General features: G+C 31.4%; 1 protein-coding gene across 3 annotated transcripts in view; it reads left to right on the top strand.

Moving 5' to 3' along the window:
- LOC126740582 (ecdysone receptor) overlaps positions 1-13,670 on the top strand; it is a 176,170-nt gene that overhangs the window by 67,632 nt on the left and 94,868 nt on the right. Inside the window, exon 1 of one of the 3 annotated variants that reach the window (XM_050446664.1) lies at positions 9,560-10,708. The exons of the other annotated variants lie outside the window; for them this stretch is intronic. Coding sequence (XP_050302621.1) covers positions 10,420-10,708 — 289 coding nt within the window. The 5' untranslated portion in view covers positions 9,560-10,419. Of the gene's footprint in view, positions 1-9,559; positions 10,709-13,670 lie in introns of those variants that run through there. 3 annotated transcript variants of the gene reach the window in all.

Genomic DNA, 13,670 nt, shown 5'->3' with positions numbered 1-13,670 from the left:
CAAAGTATACTGACGCTTGATCCGCGTTTTGACACATACCATTTTGCGTACATGGACCACTAAACTTCTATCACTTCTATTGGTAGACCCATTATAATTTTCAATATTTTAACATCTACACCTGGACTAATCCTAAGTCTAAATCAGATATGAATGCAAACACAAAAGAACAACTTAGGTATCACTTTGATAGAAAAACTAAAAAATTAAATAAAGGATTCTTTTTCTGTAGTCTACTCAATCCCGGATTTTTGTAAGCAATTATTGCTCTCTGCAATATATGTATAACACAGGAATAAATCGAAATTAATTTTTCATTCAATATTGGCCCTTTTAGATCTCATATCAACATTTAACCATTAAAGAAATCATTAATTCAAGAAAAAAAATTATATTATTTATTGTATACGTCCCGCTCGCATCAACAAAACGTTTTTGTGACCTTTAAAGGTTAATGAATGTTCTAGAGACCTTGAAACGACTGCCGGGAGTCATTGTATAACCCAAATGGGCTTCCAACAATTAAAAAGTCTGAATAATTTAATTGAACATTCACACCTGTAAAATACGCTTTAAAATGTGGTTTATTACCTGTCAGAGTTGTTCTTAGCCAATGGGTCTCTACAATGCAAATTCACTCAACAGTCATCCTTCTTATATTGTTAGACATAAACTCGAACATCACATAAAAATAATTAAGAAAAACAATATTTACTGTTCTGTCAACTTTTGGCAATAATAAAATATACTCACCGGGGAACTTCCGTTCCCTTGCATCATCTCAGTCAACATCAATTTACACAATGTCACATTTCAATATATACATATGTCAAACATGTTATCTTCCTTTATTTGACGACTAGCTAGTGTCACCTAAAATAGTAAGGGCTTCCCCAGACGCTCCACTGCCGCTAAACAGTAAGCATCTCAACGAATTAGACAAAGGATATATTTCTACTATATCCTTCTGTTTATTCGTGTCAATCGAGCCCCAGGTAAGGCCCCCAGTCTTACCAGACAGCACTCGAGGAATTGCGCATTCGTTCCTAATTGAACAGAGGCTTTCACACCTACTTGTGCGGGCATCTTCAAGATGCGCAAACAGATCTGTACAAACTTCTCATAATGGCCACATATCTACTCAAGATCAACTATTTCTCACATATTCACCACTATTAAATTTAGCAGCCTGGTTTAACCAGTAAACACAGCTCTTTTTCCAACACACCACCTTACACACATTTCTCTCAAACGTTGCTTTCTGACTGACTCGCCAATTAATATTTTTGGGTGTCCCCTTAACTCAATGAATATTAGAGATGTTTAGCAATATACGTTATTTTAAATATATCAAGTTATTAATTGATTATGGAATTAATTAAATTGAGATAGAATTATTATAGATCATTAAAAGAGTTTTGTTTTAAATGAGAATACATATATTAAAATATAAAATAAGAAATATATAATATAATAAAATGATAAAAATAAAATATGTTTTACACACCTGATTTGTACATTTGTTGTGCGCGTAAATCACGCGATCGGTTTTTTTTTTAATTTAATATCGATAATCTTTAGCTCTAGTTCTCATAGTGGTGGGTCTGTCTGTAGGAAGCATTTTAATTAAACTTAAATTATTAATAATTATTGTTGCACTGATATATAGGTTCATTATAGGTAAGTTGAAAAATGGCCTTCGAATCGCTGTTTTCCCATTATCTATAGCCTGAAAAACTATTTCTCAATAATCGCATCACTTTCAAAGTTATAAATATTTTTTTTAGATCGAGGTTAACCCATTCGACACGTGGATACACGATCTGTTTGTTATTCGGTCTCGTTTAATTCGGACGATTAAGATAAACGAGTTGTTGCAGCATAGAAGTGTCTTTTGTTTTTTTTTTGTAATAAAAATTTAAGTTTTGAACTCTCTATAAATAATGACATGATAGTCTAGGAGACTTAGAGATGTTTATGATTTATCGTTCGAAATTGTACAAAACGTTCATATATCACATACTTAACGAGGTACAACCTTGAGAATTTGCACAAATAGTTTCTGGACATATTGGCTTCAACAAACAAAAAACAACTTTTTTAAAATTAATAATTAAAAAAAAAAACGCTTTAACATGTATAGTCATGGCACACCCAACAACAAACAACCTTTATGTTAATACAGTTAATTTTTACAACAATGTAATTTTATTGGATAAAACATCCCTTAAGATCAGTTTTCACCCCCTAAAACATCAAACTTATATAATCTTTGATCTATCATTAGGGTGAAACAAACTTAACGTATACACAGGCCTGTAAGTATAACCATCTACTTAAGTCTACGTGAATGTTCATCTACGGGCATAATTCTTGCCACGGATCAGCAACGTCATTATTACAACGAGACCAACTGATAATTCAATTGTTATGCATCGCACGTAATCACGAGTTTTCAGTAAAATGGAAAACAGTTGCCGATGTTCAACTATTATGTAGAAGTGAACTGATATCGACTATCCGCACATCACTATGTTGATGATTGTTTAATTATTAGCCTATAAATTAAAAATGAATTAATTGGCAGGTGTGCCTAATAACTGAGGGTGCCAATTTGAAAAACAAATAAAGTATTGGGTAGATCAAAGAGAAACGTGGGTACGAAGTACATACCTTCGTGTTGAATTGTGCGTTTTATAATTTTAATTACGACCTACAACTAAATTTTTTTTTTGCTTAATAAACGGAGGAATATAAGACATCAGGAATACGTAAGATTATAATAAAATACATCAGGTGAGGTTTTTAAAAGATGTCCTCAAAAAAAAAATTATTTGGTATCTCTATATAAGCATTAAAAAATGAAAGAAAAAAATGGCAACAGCTTTTACATGAGATTTCCAACACACCTACGCATTCCTATTTTAATAAAAATCAATTGACATTCCGTACATTATAATTGTCCTTTATATACAGGGTGTTCCTTAAAGACGTGCTAATATTTAAGAGGGTGATACCTGGACCCATTTTAAGAAAAAAAGTTGTATATATGTCCTTAACTTTTGAGATACAAGGTGTTAAAGTTTAAAAAAAAAAGCAGTTTTTTAAAAATAACTTAAACAATATTGTAGACATTTTTATGAAATTTGACATATATATTCCATGTATCAAGACGCATTTTTTGATGTGCAAAAAAAAAAATTTTCTCTGCCAGTGACGTCCCTACAGGTCTTCGATTGAATATTTTTAGTGAAAAAAATCCTGCGCCACTGCTTTTGCTTTTGCTAAGAGCAACGAGCAATAAGAAACATGCATAGGCGACTTTATTTACGTTAAATAAAAAAAATTTTAAAGAATTTTAAAAATATTTAAGAAAAAGCAGTGGCGTAGTATTTTTTTCACTAAAAATATTCAATAGAAGACCTGTAGGGACGCCACTGAGAGAAAATATTTTTTTTGAACATCAAAAAATCCGTCTTGACGCATAGAATGTATGTATTGAATCGTATACAAATGTCTACATTATTGTTTAAGTTATAATTAAAAAACGGATTTTTTTTTTGAAAACTTTAACACCCTGTATCCAGAAGTTAAGACGTTTAGGATATATGTTCATAGGAACTTTTTTTCTTAAAATTACCCCCTTAAATATTAGCACCTCTTTAAGGAACACCCTGTATATGTCAATTTTTGAATTGGAATATTTACTTTTCAAATAGTGAGTCATCATTATTTTGGAAAATGTATATTAATTTTTGAGTCAGTTGTTTTGTGATTTTTTTATTAAATTGAAGTTTGTTAACTTGGATTTAGTTTTTTTTTTTTTTAATGAAATAATAGTAATTTCTTATTAGTAAAAAAACAGTTCATATTTTAAATCAAAGAATATTGAAACGCAATCAAGAATATTATCCATATCAAGCAGTCTGCTTTTCTAAGCTTCCTTACCTAAAACTTGTTTGTTTCACCTTAGTCTTGGCATACTAAATGAAAATTAAGAATATTTATACTTTGCACCAAAGAACTTAAAAATGAGCATATAAAGTGCCATAATAACGTATACAATGTCAATCGATTTTTTCACAATAAGAATAACTGAATAAAGTGAAGGTTTCATTTGGAAATCACCAAAAACAATTTAAAACAGTCATATCAAAGATTCTTGATTGTCACGAAAATACAATATTAAGATCTAGAATATTACGTTAATTCAACTATGCTGTCCTTTTATTATACCCTTTATTTTACATATTGTTAACGAGTGTATTAATAAAAATTACTTTCCCAATTGCTAGAAGGAAGCCTTTGTGTTGTCATTGCCGATAGTGCATAATCCAAAAGATTTTAGTCAACTTAGGTCTATCAGTATTTTATCAGCGTTTTCAAAAATTCTCGAAGACATTCCACACCTTTCAAATTCGTAGTTTTCTTAATAATAATGATATTTTACCACCTAAGCAATCTGGATTTAGAACAAATTATAGTTGTACTTCGGCTATGGCGGACGTTATTGATGACGTAATTCGGGCTAGGGATGATGGTGAGATTTCTGCTACTAAAGCTTTTGATTTCGTTAGCCACTCAATTTTAAAGTATTTGTTTCATTATATTGGTTTTTCTGATGCTGCTATTAATTTAATTACCTCTTATTTAAATAATCGGTAATTAAAATAGATAACGATAGATCTGATCCTTTGGAAGTTGAAAGTGGTGTGCCTCAGGGTAGTATTTTAGGACCCTTGTTTTTTATTATTTACACGTCTAGCTTTTATCTTCAATTTAAGCATTGTGCCTATCATTTTTACGCAGACGACACGCAGTTATATTATTCATTTTTACCAGGAGATTTTATAATGGCTGAGTTTAAAATTAATCAGGATTTACAAGCTATTTGTGATGTTTCTTCCAAGCATTTATTAAAATCAAATCCTTCGAAGTCCTCTATAATATTCATAGGTAATCGAACTAATGTAAATAATATTTTAATTGGTATAAACATTAAATTGGGGGACGAAAGAATTCCAGTTGTTGACAATTGTAAGAGTTTGGGTCTTATAGTAGATAATAACATTCGTTTTAAACATCACGTGTCTAATATTCTTAAAAAGGCATATCTTGCTTTAAAATTAATTTATTTGCATAGACACTATTTAAGTAAAGATATTAAGAAGCTTTTATGTGATTCATTGGTCCTTTCACAATGTAATTACTGTGATGTAGTGTATGGCTGGTGTCTTGATTATGAGGATAGGGGTAGACTGCAAAAGCTCCAAAACTCTTGCATTCGACTAATATTTGGCATTCGTAGGAGAAACCGCATTTCCCATAAACTTCACGAACTTGGATGGCTTAATATGCATAATCGAAGAATTGCTCATTCTTTAACATTTTTTTATAAAATTTTAATATATCGTAGTCCGCCCTATCTCTATCAAAAAATAACTTTTAGAAATGATGTACACCATTTAAATTTTAAAAGAAATACTATTCTCATTAAACAATCATTTTCTTACAATTTTGCTTATCAAATAAATTCTGTAAATTTGGATCCGGACCGATTATTAATTTCTTGTGATACTTTTCGTAATAGGATGATTGTACATCTAATGAATCAGTAGGTTATATAATTTAAGTATAATTTAGGTTCTTCTTTTTTAACTTTTTGAATAGTTGTTTTCTTGAGTAATTTATTACATTTTTTGGTCTTGGGGGCATTTTATTTATTTATTTACTGTCTGTAATAATTTTTCTATTTTTTTGTAATTTAACAAAAAAATTTATCTGCTTTTAGGATGTTTATTGTTTTTTATTTTATTTCAATGTGTATTGTTTTGCTTGATGTTAAACTGTCAAATTTAGAATTCAGAACATTTATATGTAGGTTTATTGGGTATATGATTGAAGAAAAAGCTGTATTTAATCAGTTATTAGTTAAGCGTTACTGAAATTACTATTTTTTTTAATGAAGTGTGGGGTCACAATGTTAAAGACCAGAATCTGCCATGGGAGAATTCTGAATTTGTAGGCCTTTTATTTGCGTAAATTTATTACGGAATTTTGTAAACTTAAAATATTTATTATTATTAAACTATTGAAACAATTGAGGATGCAACGCGAGATTAATTTCGTTGCCCTTGAATACTGCAACATTTTATCTCGGTAAGCTTAATTAGCATATTAGTTCATGAGAACAACATTCGATTTTTCTTTAGGAACTATCAGATGATACTAAACTAAAATAATTTTAACATAATTAATTTATTAAGGTTTAAACTTCCCCCTATTTAAAAAAAATAGGGAAGTAATTAAGTATTTTTACTATATAAAGACGAGAGAGAAACAACCCTTGAGTTTTTTCCCTCTTCAGGCACCTGTGTGTGCATAGGCGTTACAAGGTCGGTCTTTTACATTCAACGGGGGTTACTGATCCCTCTTTACAGTTACTTTTTTTACCTGCATATCGTACGTGTTACTTACTACCCCCGGGGTAAAATGAAATTACCTCTACTTTCGTTTCATAATAAACTTTAGAGATTTTAAGAAATTTCCATGAGATTCCGAACTTTTTTGTGAATGTGTAAATTGAACATAGAATATAAGTTAAGCAACTAAGTGATACAGAAATTGAACTAGAGATGCATCTTATGCAAAATGTCTCATTTAACCATATATCAAATGATTTAATACTCTTTGAATAATAATTAAAAAAGTATAAATTTATTGACATTCTGTACAATATAATTGCACCTTAAATTTTTGTATTGAAATAGTTACATTCAAAATAGTAGGCCACAAAAAATATAAGGACAAAATAAATGACTTCGAGTGAATTAACGAAAATATTGGTCGAGTTAGTATTTATTTTAAAAATCAGAAATCAGTAACAATCATTGGACTATACACAATATCTGATGACAAACCAGTAGCAAAAAAAGATGAATTTTTTGAAAAGAAGAATCTATGAAAATAGGCAAATAAAGTAAAATTATAATACTTGGTGTTCTGAATAGTAATTTCTCAAAGACTCCATAGTAGGCCCAATTGGTGAAATTAATACAAACGTTAATAACACTTTTTAAGAATAACAAATGGATACTTCAAACATAAGGACATTTTAAATTGTCTATGTAATAGTAAAATAAAATACAATGTTGTGAACAAATGACATACCAGCATATAAAGGAGCCATTATATGCTCAGAACAAAATAGTGTCATTCAGATCTCAGAAGTTCACAGATAAGTGCACAAACAATCAAACAATATAATGTAGATAGTCTAACCAATGAAAGTATCCGAATATAGATTAAATGAGAAACTTCTTGTGACAGTATACCAACGATCTGTAGAAAAAATGTATGACAACATATTATATGAATTCAGTACTTAGCAGGTCATCTAGCTATAGGGTCTGATGATGCTTTATTAGCGAAACATGTCACCTGATTAATTAAAAAGACATTTTGAGACTGAGACTTGGAGTTTTCAAATTTTTTTTTTTCTCTTGTTACGTAGGTCTCTTTAAGATAATGGACGAGTTATTTCAATATTATATGAAACACTCATTAAAAGCAATTTGATTTATGAACAGAAGCACATTTCGATGGTCGAACTGTGGTGGATAATATACATTAAATAGGTCAAAAATCCGGGTTTTTACTTCAAGCCGAGAAAGTCACTTTTGTTGGGCGCCAAAATATCATTTTTTATTTCTATTAAGAATTGAGATGCCGAGATAAATGTCGTACAGACGTCAGATGTAAACTCATGTGGTTGTCTGTACAACAACGAATAGGATTAAATGGTTCGATAATGACAGATATAGAGCAAAAACAGCTGATATGGTACGGACATGTCCAAAGGATGGAAAAAGATCGAAATAAACTTGGATAGAAGGCATGAAGAAGGCCATGAGTATCACAACCTTGAGAGAAGAACAGTGGAACAACATAAAAGAGTCTGAGTGAGGCATCGGATAATCACGAAAGATGGTCTGAAACCGTATATGTATATATAAGAACATTTTCGAGAACAAGAATGTTTTATGTATAATTAAGTAACAGATAATATAAAACGTTAATAAAAATGTGTACTATATACAATTTTTTTTTTATAAAAGCGCCTTGTGCGTGGCCAGAGGCCTCGCACCACCACGCAATTCCTCATAAATCATAATTTTTGGATCTAAATTATAACAAATTAGAAATATCCTAAAAGACCTCCTAAACTGATTTAAATAAACATTGGTTGACGTTCTGTACATTATAATGGCACCTTCTCCAATGATCGCAATTCTTCTATATAATTTGAAACATTTAAGAAACTTCTTGGTGATGCGAGGCCTCTGGCCACGCATAAGAGCATTTCCAGTACAATTTTTTATGTAAAAATGGATAACAGATAGTAGAAACCATTGCTAAAATTTTTTACTATTTAAAAATTATACAAAAAACGCCTTCTGCGCAGCCAAAGCCCTTGCACCACCAAGAAATTCTTCAATAATCATAATCCTTGCATATAAATTGAAACAAATATCTTCAGAGACCTTCTATACACATACCTTCTTATTCTTAGTTTGATAAAAATCGATTGACATTCCGTACATTATAATGGCACCATATAATTTGAAATACAATTTCTTGAAATAAATGAAATTTTTTGGTGATGCGAGGCCTCTGGCCACGCATAAGAACATTCACAGTAAAATGTTTTGCGTACAAGTACGTATTATATAATATATAACATTACACCCAAAAAACCCCATTTAATTTTGAACAATTTCATATGTAAATATTTTTTGTATCTCAAAAATTTTTTGAGTTAAAGGCGACTTTATGATCCAAGATTCAAAGGACACCAAATTTCAAGATTTTTAATTTTATGATTTTTATTTTTTTAAGGACTTTTTTAGTCATAACTTGGGAACCACTAAAAATATTTTCATAATTATTTTACGACAAAATAATGAAATTCCTGAGGATGAATTTGAGTGTAAAAACGTCATTCTGAGTTCAACATTTGAATAGAAAATGCGTTTTTGGTTGAGCCACTTTTTTTCGCATTTTTTTTTACCAATTTCTGAATTTTATAGCAAATATTTCTAAGAAATGACTGGAATATTTTTATATTATTACACATAAAAAAGCTCCAATAATTTTTGAACAATTTCATATGCAAACTTTTTTTGCACGTCAAAAACTTTTTGAGTTACAGGCGATTTTGTGATTCAAGATCCACAGGCCACCAAATTTGAAGATGTTAAAACCAAATTGTAATTTTATGGTTTTGATTTTTTAACGGACATTTTTGGTCATAACTTGGGAACTACTAGAAATATTTTGATATTTATTTGACGACAAAATAGTGGGATTTCTGATGATGAGTTTGAGGGTTTTTTGAGAATATCGACCTTTAAAGTTTCGAATTTTTTATTTTTTAGGTATCGAATTTTATCACTAAAAAATTATTTAGTATCACGAAAACACCGAATAAAAATCATAATTCTTGCAAATAAATTAAAACAAATTAGAAATACTTTCAGATGTTCATTTTTTATTTGATAAAAATTGATTGACATTCCGTACATTAAACTGGCACCTCATAGGCACCATATAATTTGAAACACTTAAAAAATTTCTTGATAATGCGAAGTCTCTGACCACGCATAAGGGCTTTTTGAACACAATTTTAAACTTGAACCAGTACAAATCATAAAACGTCTCAAAAATTGTAAAATAACCAACTTTAACCGCGTGTAAAATTAAGTTACGCCTAATAAATCTGGTCCTACAAGTTGCTGCTGCAACAACAACAATTATTTATTTACGAAGGTCATAAAAACAACAATAGACGGCAACGTTGCCTAATTTACCGACAACAGCAAACTTGGTTAATATAACAAAACCCGGTCGTCGGTGGCGGCGACGATATACTCGCTGCGGCTCTCTCTCTCTGTTTCGCCAACGTTTTCCGTCTCTGTTGCGCGTGTTGCATCGCAAGATGGCCGTGACAGTGGCGGACTTGCCCCTCCCCTCACCCCTGACCAGGTAAGTCGCTGGAATGCGCCGCAGAGAAGGGAGGAAAGAGACAAGGTAACAACCTGTTGTGACGTCACGCGAGCTTTTACCCCCACCGCGGCTTCAAACCGTGTGTACCCGAGGAATCGGCTTCGGTAGTCCGAGAGTGCCAACCTCATCGAGAGTGACTTACTTCACTCGGCTTAATTCGGATTATTGGCCGACGAGTGAGAGAGAGAGAGAGATAGAGAGATAAAATACTTTCGTTTCGATACAGACCCACTTACATACTTTACAGACCCGGAGCAGTCGGTCGGTCCCGGTGAATGTTTTCCGAAAAAAATTTTTTTTTAGTGTCGCTCGCGGTTGTTTTTTGGTGAATCAGAATCGCACTCGTCGTGTATAATGAAACGTAGATGGGCCGGGGGGTTGCAAACGGTCAGACTCACTCCCTCCGACGTCGTAGACTCTAGTGCGGAAGTGACCTCCTCCTCCTCCTCCACGACCACTTTGGTGATGAGTCCGGCCAATTCCCTCGTCTCCACCGATTTGGGAGAGGTGGACTTGGAGTTTTGGGATTTGGACCTGAACGCACAGAATCACGCGAGGAACCTGATTATTCAGAACGGATATGGCGGGATCATACAGACGGGACAGACCATTATTGCGAAATCTGATACCAGTTCAATGTCAGGTAAATTTCCGATGGTCCGGTTTTGGACATTAAATAGGTCATATTGCGGGTTTTTATTTTGAGACGCGAAAGTCACTTTTGTTGGGCGCCAAAATGTCATTTTGTTTGTGGCTTAGATTTTTTCATTTATTTTATTCGTATTAATAAAAATCATTAATCTAACGTGATGTTACTTCTATACAATCACACAATTGATTTAAAATATGTACAATAGAACAATTTTCCTAGGAATAAAATTTAAATGTGAGGTCTAAAGTACTACTGGGATTCCAGATGATATGTTTTTTGTAATTATATGCATTGGATGAGCTTTTTACATACGTAGGAAAATTATTAAATATGCTAACAGTCGTATGACTAAAGCAATGTTTAAACAGTATACAGATTATTGACGTGACCACAAATATGAGAAAAGTCTTTGGAGTTTATTTATATAAATATGAAGAGCTTTTTTGGCAAAACAAAACAGGCCAGATGCCAATTAAATTTTTCTTGAATTTAGCAATCCATAGTGCAGAATGAATGTTGACATATGGTCATATTTGCAAACACTATAATAGAATCCAAGATCTTTCATAAGAGAACTTTCTTAATCTCCTTGCAACAGATAAATGAAAAAAAACCTACATCCAGTAATTTAAATAGAATAGATTTTATGATTACAGATAAGCGAAGGTTCATTCCTAAATCAAACAAATCTTGATGCAATTAAAGAAGTTTTTACTTGTCATCAAGTTTCCTGAATGCTATTAAAGACTTGACTCGAAAAGGGAAAATTACAGTCGATAAACTATCACAGATATTTGCAATAATCAATAGGACTTAGCAAGGTTTGATTAGTTAAACTTTGAAATTTTGAACTAGTTAATATATCATGTCTACGACTTCCAAAGACCACAAGCTAAGTTTTGGTTTCATTGAGAATAAGAGTATGAGTTTATACTTTTTAAAATTCCTCTTACATTTTGATATAATTGACTTATTTGAAGTTTTAGATGATATTCTCTCACTGTATGAGAAATAAATTAAAAATTCCTTTTGCCAAATAGAGCTCTTACAATTCCACACAACTTTCAATTAGATAAATTTTTTCTTGGTCTTACAGGTTTAAAGGAAAATACTTTTTTTATTCCAGGCAGTTCTGACCAAAAAAAAAAACTAAAAATGCCATTAAACTATTTATGAGAAAATATGTAAATAATTTTTTTTTTGTACTTCCAAAAACACATCGATTGCAAAATTGCACTTGCAGATCTTGATTTATTAAGGACACCGCATTATTTACGTTAATAGGGAAGAGCGAATAATATATTTACATATCATCAGCAAAATGATGACATTTTAAATAGGTATTTAAAGTACTCAGATAGATGAGCAGTCTACAATGAAAAATGAAGCAGTCCTAAGACATTGTCATAAAGTACCCCCCTTATGACAAAACTACCGCGTCATGGAAGGTTTTGCTAAATTCTAGCAATATAAGACAACTACAATTATTTTCTCGCTTCAGTAATAATTAACAGTGCTGTGGTTCTTGCAAACGTTTGATTGATTGGATGGAATAATTTGAACAACATTAACTGGTCTCTAATTATTCTCTCATTAAATATTTTGAAAAACAAGGCAGTATATACGCTAATAAGGCAAAAGTCCATTATCTGCTCTGGATTAGCGAGTTTTGCCAATTGAATTACTTGTGCCAGTTTCCAGTTGTCGGGAAAGAATCCTACTGTAAGGCACTGATTGATAATGAATGTTATGATGTTAGTTAAGTGTGAAATAAAATATTGAGACAGCTCAGACAGTTTCTACAGCCTTACTAGAAACTGCAAAAAAGAAAAATTAATTATATCTAATGTTTTTGTGCTTTTTATTTAAACAATTATTTGTTATTAATTAATTATTATTTCGAGTATTCTGAAAAATGGAATTTAAAAAAGAATCATTCCCAAGCATCAGCAGCAGATGTGTCAAAGTAACAGGAGTTTGCACACAGGTTTAATTACCTAATAGTTCCTAGTAAATCAGGTTTAAATGTGATAAAAGTTTAACACAGTTTTGTGTGATTTTCACTAAGCCTTTATCAAAGGATAAATTAGTCAGGAAGAAACCAACATGAACAACAGTATACTTTAAAGTGTGTTACATACATTTATTTGTGTGTCAAGAATTTAATGAGAGACATAATATCGACTTTCCAACCTCGTCAAACTATCAATCTTTGTTTCTCATTAAAGTCAATAATACAAGACGCCACTGAAAGAGATTAATGATAAACAGGGTCAGGTCTGATTTGGATACATCATTTATCCGTTCGTCGAGGGATTTGAGGAGGGTTTGCCACAAATTGGAATCTTATTATTAAGGTTATAAGATAAATAAATTGTTAAGTGGTGTAAATTCGCGAGTGAAAGAAGCTAAAAAGTATAAACATGGGGACTACGTATTAGACTATAGCGTATAAGACTAGCTATGTACCTAATATATCCCGTGTCAATTTTTTTAAACGCCAAAATTTTCTTCCCTTTGTAAATAGATTTGTGTATGATAACGTATATTCTACAGTTTAATAAATATACCAATAGTCGTAATTTTAAAACTGTATTTTTGAACCTAGATAATGAAAAGTTGTTTAGAGCCAAAAAAAAACTGAAATTTTTGTGATTGTGAATAGAATCAGAACCCCACAAGAAAAACCTCACTGGTCCAATGACATCCCACACGTTGGGCGCCAAAATGTATATGGAGTCTGTGAAATTTTGTTTATTTTTTATTGACTTAATTAACTAATAGTGCATGAATTAATTAGAATTGAGTTATATAACATTAATTACTGAATGTTCTTATAATATTCTAGCTAGAACTGAGATGTGTGTAACTAAGTTAAAATTGATTTAGGTTCAAATATTTATGTCGAGGGTGTGAAATACATTATTTCTTACAGACAGTACAAGTCTCTTAG

This window comes from Anthonomus grandis, chromosome 9, assembly GCF_022605725.1.
Source record: "Anthonomus grandis grandis chromosome 9, icAntGran1.3, whole genome shotgun sequence".
In the NCBI taxonomy this organism is placed as follows: Eukaryota; Metazoa; Arthropoda; class Insecta; order Coleoptera; family Curculionidae; genus Anthonomus; species Anthonomus grandis.
This window is presented reverse-complemented; position numbering and strand designations above follow the sequence as displayed.